The sequence below is a fragment of the Lucilia cuprina genome, chromosome 5, assembly GCF_022045245.1.
Source record: "Lucilia cuprina isolate Lc7/37 chromosome 5, ASM2204524v1, whole genome shotgun sequence".
Taxonomy (NCBI): domain Eukaryota; kingdom Metazoa; phylum Arthropoda; class Insecta; order Diptera; family Calliphoridae; genus Lucilia; species Lucilia cuprina.
This window is the reverse complement of record NC_060953.1, coordinates 50,063,482-50,071,324: the sequence shown is the minus strand read 5'-3', so window position 1 is coordinate 50,071,324 and position 7,843 is coordinate 50,063,482. Positions and strand designations below refer to the sequence as shown.

General features: G+C 34.5%; 1 protein-coding gene across 1 annotated transcript in view; it reads left to right on the top strand.

The window, feature by feature from the left end:
- LOC111685870 overlaps positions 1 to 6,577 on the top strand; it is an 8,191-nt gene extending 1,614 nt beyond the window's left edge. The window contains exons 2-4 of the mRNA XM_046952531.1: positions 360 to 2,827; positions 3,165 to 4,894; positions 6,453 to 6,577. Coding sequence (XP_046808487.1) covers positions 360 to 2,827; positions 3,165 to 4,894; positions 6,453 to 6,456 — 4,202 coding nt within the window. The 3' untranslated portion in view covers positions 6,457 to 6,577. The remainder of the gene's footprint in view (positions 1 to 359; positions 2,828 to 3,164; positions 4,895 to 6,452) is intronic.
- Positions 6,578 to 7,843: the final 1,266 nt, after the last annotated feature.

Below are 7,843 nucleotides of genomic sequence, written 5' to 3'. Positions count from 1 at the left end.
ACTGAACTAGAACTGAACTAGAACTGAACTGGAACTGAACTAGAACTAAACTAGAACTGAACTAGAACTGAACTAGAACTGAACTAGAACTGAACTAGAACTGAACTACAACTGAACTAAAACTGAACGAGAACTGAACTAAAACTGAACTAGAACTGAAATAGAACTAGAACTGGACTAGAACGGAACTAGAACCTAACTAGAACTGAACTAGAACTAAACTAGCACTTAACTAGAACTCAACTAGAACTGAACTTAAACTGAATTAGAACTGAAATAATAATGAACTAGAACTAAAATAAATCTTAAACGTTAAAGTAGAAATGGTGTAGTAATTTCAAAATCAATTTTTTACGCAGCACATTCAGCAGCAGCAATACCATCATCTTCATCTACAGCAATAACATCAACAACAACACCGACAACAATATTACCTCAAACAAATTTGCTGAAAATAGAACCATTTGTTCCTAGTCTTACAAATCGACCACAAAAAACTATCCGACGTTCTTATAGTACTCTATCGAATACAACTTTAAAAAAACACAGCATCCAACATGTAAATAAAAACTTAGTTAATCAACTAGAAATACAAAAACATGCAAAAACATTAGCTGGAGTAAGAGTTGCAGGCAATATTAAGGGAATAAATAGTGTAAATAACGGTTTGCCTAAAGTATTAAGACAAACAACAACTGCAACAAGCACAACAACGTTGCGTAGACGACCGACCTTAAGAGGTCCGATAAATAGACAACGTTCCAAATCGACTTCATCATCAAACTCCAACTCGAATCGTCCTATAACAGCAGGTGTTGCTGTAAGTGCCACACCTATAGGCGGCACACCATGTACCTCACCATACTCCGCCGTTGTAGTACAGCAACCAAATGGCATCTGTCGCATACAACGAAATGCCAAGGAACTAGAAAAACTACCAGATCGTATAAATTACGATAAACGTGGTCTGACCGCGATACCAATATTTGAAAATGAAACAAATCTTAGATTGTTATCCCTGCAGCATAATCTCATAAATACTTTTCACATACCCAAAGAACAAGATGAAATGCCGGAGGAAGAACAAGTAACAGCTGAAACGGAAACAGCCACCAGAGAACAAGTAATTAATGGTATTTCTTGTAGGAATGCAGAACTAAATATTTCAGGAAACCAAACTCATCAACATTTTTACAATAACAAACAAAGATTACCTTTAGCTGTGGCCAAACCAAATTTAGAACAATTGCAACCACAAGTACCTGGGCAGTTGATGTTGCCTTTAAATGCACCACCACCCCTTACAAACCCCATGACTTTTGGTAGTTATATATTGCAACGCAACAAACTGCTGCACAGATCTATTAATATGAACAATTGCCAAGTGAATAACCACAGAGGCAACTTGCAACATCCGGCTCAATTACGTTTTAGCATGCGTAAATCGAAAAGCTTTGTTAGTAATTTAAACTTACAGTTAAATTTAACGAAACGTTCCATGCAAAATCAAAAGACCGCGTTTTTAAAACGCACAGATGTCTTAGGAAATTTAAAAAGTTTTGATTCTTCCACCAGCAACATAACAACCGATTCTACACAATCCACTTTACTAACAACCGAAGTTGACGAGTCTCTGGTGGAAGATGAAGAAGAGGAAGATAGGCGTTCTAACACTTATTCTCCTCTGGCAATTAAGAATAAACAATTGATTATTAGTTATGGTAATATCTTTCAAAATTTAGTATTTTTGGATTTGTATGATAATCAAATAGAACGTGTTTCAAATCTAGACGGTTTGCCTGCCTTAACAGTACTATTGCTGGGCAAAAATCGCATATCTGACATTACTGGCCTGGCGTCTTTGAAATCAACTTTACGTGTTTTAGATCTACATGGTAATAAATTATGTTCCATTTCGAACAAAATCAATTGTCTTAAGGAGTTAAAATCACTTAATTTAGCTGGCAATCAAATAAGACAAATAAATCACAATGACTTTATGGGCCTGCACAATCTCAAGGAATTGAATTTGAAACGCAATAAACTAAAACGTATCAATGGCTTTCAACATCTTTCGGCATTAGAGCGCTTATGGTTGTGTCACAACGATTTGCACAAGGTAGATGATATGGCATCAATAGCGAAAGCACAAAACTTAGTTGAAATAACCATAGAAAATAATCCCCTAACACTGGCTGGTGATTGTGTTTCGTTTCTAGTCAGTTACTTACCCAAATTGCAAACACTTAGTCAAATGCCCATAACCGAACAGGTGAGAAAAGCTGCTATGACTTGGCGTGCTAATAAGGAATTATCGGATGCTAATAGCAACCTAAGTAACAGGGAGGTATTCAATATTATACGTAGAGAAGAAATCATATCGAATGCACGCACCAATTGGGAACTCTTAAGGTCACAACAAATGGTGCAGAACTCTTTGAAGCAACAGAAGGCCATAAATAAACCGAATATGGAATTGGAGAAAATTAGGGAAACCAATGAAAACAATTATGAAGAATTTATTAAATTGCCACCCATTGAAAGTCAACAAATTGCCGAAGGATCTACCAATAAGCAGGAGATTGAGGAACGTTCATCTTCCGCTTCTAGTTTGGGAGCAAATGTAAATTCTTCATCCAGCTGTTACAGTTCACAAGATGAGTTGGATGCCACTGGGGTTACAAGTAAAGCAGAGAAACCATTAAATCACATTGATAAACCACCATCGTCGTCGTCATCGATAAAATCCAAACAAATGGAAAATATTATAAATCATACATCGTCAACTGACAATAATCATCAGCATCAACATCATTCATCGTCTCAGGTGAGTCAATCATGTTAGTAACGATTAAGTACACGGTTAAAATTTATTTAAAACTGGAATATAACTTAATTAAACTAAAACTAGAAAAAAATAGGAGACTATCTCCAAAACTGCACCTGGCACTTAGCAATGACAGGTTCAATCTCGAATCCATCTAGAAATACTGCGAAACCTATTATAAGTTTTAAGGATTTAAGCTAATCGCTTACTTGATACCATATAATGTAGACTCTTAATCCTATTGCCTTTTACTTTTAATTTTATACATTTATAAATCATTACATGCAACTACGTATGAAAGTACATACATTCATTATTAACCAATCTCATCTTTCAGTGCAACAGCGCAACCACTACAGAAACAAGCAACACCCCAACTATAACTTCAGCTAGCAACAGTGCACCCACATTAAATTTACAATTTCCTATGGAAACTAACAAAGTGTCAGCTAACCAACAAAATCAAGCAGTCACATCAACGGTAACATCCGTATCATCTTCAATATCCTCCATACAAACAGCAGCAACAAATGCAATGGTATCATCTTCTATGGCAGTTGTTTCTCCAGCATCAGCAACATTTACTAAACGCTATATGACGGGTAGTTTAATGAGATCTCAAACAATTGTGGGCACAGTAACAGGTGCAGGTGGTATTGCTGTGGGTGTTGGTGGTAACACTGGAGGTTATACAAACGGATATACGGTTAAAACAAATACCGTTGCCACAGCGAATAACATACGTTACCAAAGTAAACTGAACCCTAATGCGACCACTCAAACAGCTGCAATAACCACACTTCAGCAAACAATAACAACGTCAGCAGCAATAACAACGACAATGATGATGACGACTACGACGACGACAACAGGTTATTCTATTGCTGGTGCAATAGCTAACAGCAACAACAACATCACTAATAATAGCTTAATGGCATCATCTATGAATAGCAACAATACAAGCTTAACATCGAATACCAATAAGACTTCGGTTACAGGAGCCTCTAATAGTATTACAGGTATTGCAGCACACACAACAACATCAACAGCAAACACAACAGCTGGTCCCTGTGGTGCCACTTCAACTAAATTAACAGCTATTGAAAGGGAACGTGAGCAGGGTGGCGACTATTTGATCGAAATTTGTGGTCGTTATTTAAACATTTATGGTCAGGGTGCTTTACGTTTCATTGACAAACAATGGAATCCCACAAAAGCTAATGATGTCCATACCTTAAATTTCAGCTACATAAATTTCAATAATATTGCCTCCATACTGGGACGCATTAAGGTGAGATTTGCTCATGCTGAGAATTTCGTATTCCGTGAAACAAACATTAACTGTTTGGGTCAACTAAATGCTTTGGCGGAACTACAGGGCATAAGTTCTCTTAACATAGATGAAGAGGGAAATCCTATAACCAACAAGGACTTGTGGCGCCAGTATGCCATATATCGTCTATCACATTGGGGCCTTAAGACGCTTAATGGTATTGAGGTTACAGCACAGGAAATTGAAAAGGCAAATGCCATCTATGCCGGTCTTTCCGATCTCATACTTTGGTCTATGCCAGACGCCATGCTACAGCCTTTATTAACCCGCTTACGTCTAGATGAATCTTGTACGGCTAGCAAATTATTACCCAAACAATGGCTGCGCAAACCTGATAATAAATCTTTGCGTTTGGTTGTGGGTAAAGAAGCTTTACAGTGGAAAAAAACTAATAATTCCGATTGTCAGCACCTGCCAACACCACAGCAAGTTCGTCATCTACAGAATCAATACTATAGCAGTGACACCTTAAACACAAACTACTATAATCAAACTTTAGTATCCTCATCATCATCCGCCGTTGCGATGACATCTCCAAATGTTTCACTAACAACACGTGAACGTGGTAAAATACATTTTACCTTAATGATGGAAAATACATGTAATGCGGTTGAAAAGCTACATAAAGTGGAACAAATATGGCCCACCATGCTGTTGAACATCGTACGCAATACCTTATTAGACTATTCACAATTAGATGTCTACATACGTAATTTAATGGCGGAAATAATGAAGTAATATTAAATGCATATCGTATACGTGTAGATGTTTAAAAGAATTGCATGGTGGAACTAGAACTGAACTAGAACTGAACTAGAACTGAACTAGAACTGAACTAGAACTGAACTAGAACTGAACTAGAACTGAACTAGAACTGAACTAGAACTGTACTAGAACTGAACTAGAACTGAACTAGAACTGAACTAGAACTGAACTAGAACTGAACTAGAACTGAACTACAACTGAACTAGAACTGAACTAGAACTGAACTAGAACTGAACTAGAACTGAACTAGAACTGAACTAGAACTGAACTAGAACTGAACTAGAACTGAACTAGAACTGAACTAGAACTGAACTAGAACTGAACTAGAACTGAACTAGAACTGAACTAGAACTGAACTAGAACTGAACTAGAACTGAACTAGAACTGAACTAGAACTGAACTAGAACTGAACTAGAACTGAACTAGAACTGAACTAGAACTGAACTAGAACTGAACTAGAACTGAGCTAGAACTGAACTAGAACTGAACTAGAACTGAACTAGATCTGAACTAAAACTGAACTAGAACTGAACTAGAACTGAACTAGAACTGAACTAGAACTGAACTAGAACTGAACTAGAACTGAACTAGAACTGAACTAGAACTGAACTAGAACTGAACTAGAACTGAACTAGAACTGAACTAGAACTGAACTAGAACTGAACTAGAACTGAACTAGAACTGAACTAGAACTGAACTAGAACTGAACTAGAACTGAACTAGAACTGAACTAGAACTGAACTAGAACTGAACTAGAACTGAACTAGAACTGAACTAGAACTGAACTAGAACTGAACTAGAACTGAACTAGAACTAAACTAGAACTGAACTAGAACTGAACTAGAACTGAACTAGAACTGAACTAGAACTAGAACTGAACTAGAACTGAACTAGAACTGAACTAGAACTGAACTAGAACTGAACTAGAACTTAACTAGAACTGAACTAAAACTGAACTAGAACTGAACTAGAACTGAACTAGAACTGAACTAGAACTGAACTAGAACTGAACTAGAACTGAACTAGAACTGAACTAGAACTGAACTAGAACTGAACTAGAACTGAACTAGAACTGAACTAGAACTGAACTAGAACTGAACTAGAACTGAACTAGAACTAAACTAGAACTGAACTAGAACTGAACTAGAACTGAACTAGAACTGAACTAGAACTGAACTAGAACTGAACTAGAACTGAACTAGAACTGAACTAGAACTGAACTAGAACTGAATTAGAACTGAACTAGAACTGAACTAGAACTGAACAAGAACTGAACTAGAACTGAACTAAAACTGAACTATAACTGAATTAAAACAAAACTAGAACAAAACTAGAACTGAACTAGAACTGAACCGGAACTGTACCAGAACTACAGCAATAACTTTAAATCATGACGTTAATTTTAATATATATTTAATTTTTGTATTTATATTCTACTTAATACAAACGTGTAAATTCTTTTAAATCTCTGTTCCTGTATTAAGCACAAGGGTTGACATAATTTTCCCACTCTCATATACATTCCAGATAATATTACGTACTTTTCTAATTGGTGCAATCCTACTACATTCACCATAATAAAGTGTTCGTATTGCTTATTAAAAGTGAAGATGAAAATAAAAAATGCATAAAAATTAAAGCCTCATAATCAGACAACAAAAAATATGAGTATAGACCAATTATATATAAAAATTTTTATTTATAAAATAAATATTTACATACATATACGTATATATGTACATACATACATACATTAATTAGTAGATAAAATAAATTTAGAGAGATTTTTAAACCCAAAAACAAAGTGTTTTTTTTTTTTCTTCAAACATAAATTGAAAACATATTTTAGGTGGCTAGATAGGTTGATAGGAGGATGTATAGTACTTGAAATCCGAAGAAATACGCTCCTTTTCAGGAGAATGAAACAAAATAATGTTCACTGAGCATATTTTGTTTAGGAACTCAGTTTCCTGGACGTAATTTCACATTTAATCATATTTTATTAAAGCTAAATAAAACAAAGCATAAACTTATGAAAAATGTGGATTCTATATATGAATTTTAAGTAAAAAGAAAGTATGTATACACATATAGCTTTCATTTGAGATATTGATCATAAAATTATACCATATAGTTTGGCAGAAAATAGATTTTCCATTGAAAAATTATCTTGTTTCTATTTTTTTCCTAAATTTAAATTTCAAATTTCTCATCTAATCCGAATCTACATACTTAATATCATGTTCCTAGGTCAATATTATATAATATTCAAAAAGTACCTTTTTGAAAAACGAAAAAGTACCAAAAAGCTCCATTTTATGGGTTCTCACCTAATTCAGGCTCTACATACATAACTTCATATTTCTAGGTTTAAAATTATAGAAAATTCAAAAAGTACCGTTTGAAATCTCCGTTATTTATAAATTTTAAATAGCGATCTTCCCAAAAACATGTCTAACAGAATTATTGAAGATTCGAATCTCGCCGATGGTCCTTTAAAAACTGATTGGAAGAACTAAGAGAAAATGTCTAAATAGAATTAAAAGAGGAAATATTTTTGTTTTTGCCAAGAATTGTAAAAGATTAAAGAATTTTTATTATTTGTGATCTAGAAACAAATTTAAAACGTTTAACAGTTCAAATAAAGAGTATATAAAAGCTTTATACATGGATTACATAAAAGCTTTATACATGGAGAAGAATATGCAAGTCAGCCGAGATATAGTCGAAATTATAGTTATTTGAAATATTTCTTATATCTTAACCATTTATAAGACCATTCATAAAAATTTGAAGAAAGTTTAATTTATACAGATTTTAAAAATTAAATAATAAAAAAAGAGGAGATTCTGCATAGCCAAATTAAACTCTGTTAGATCTGATTTAAACTGGGCGATTTTACTTGCGCAAGTATTGAT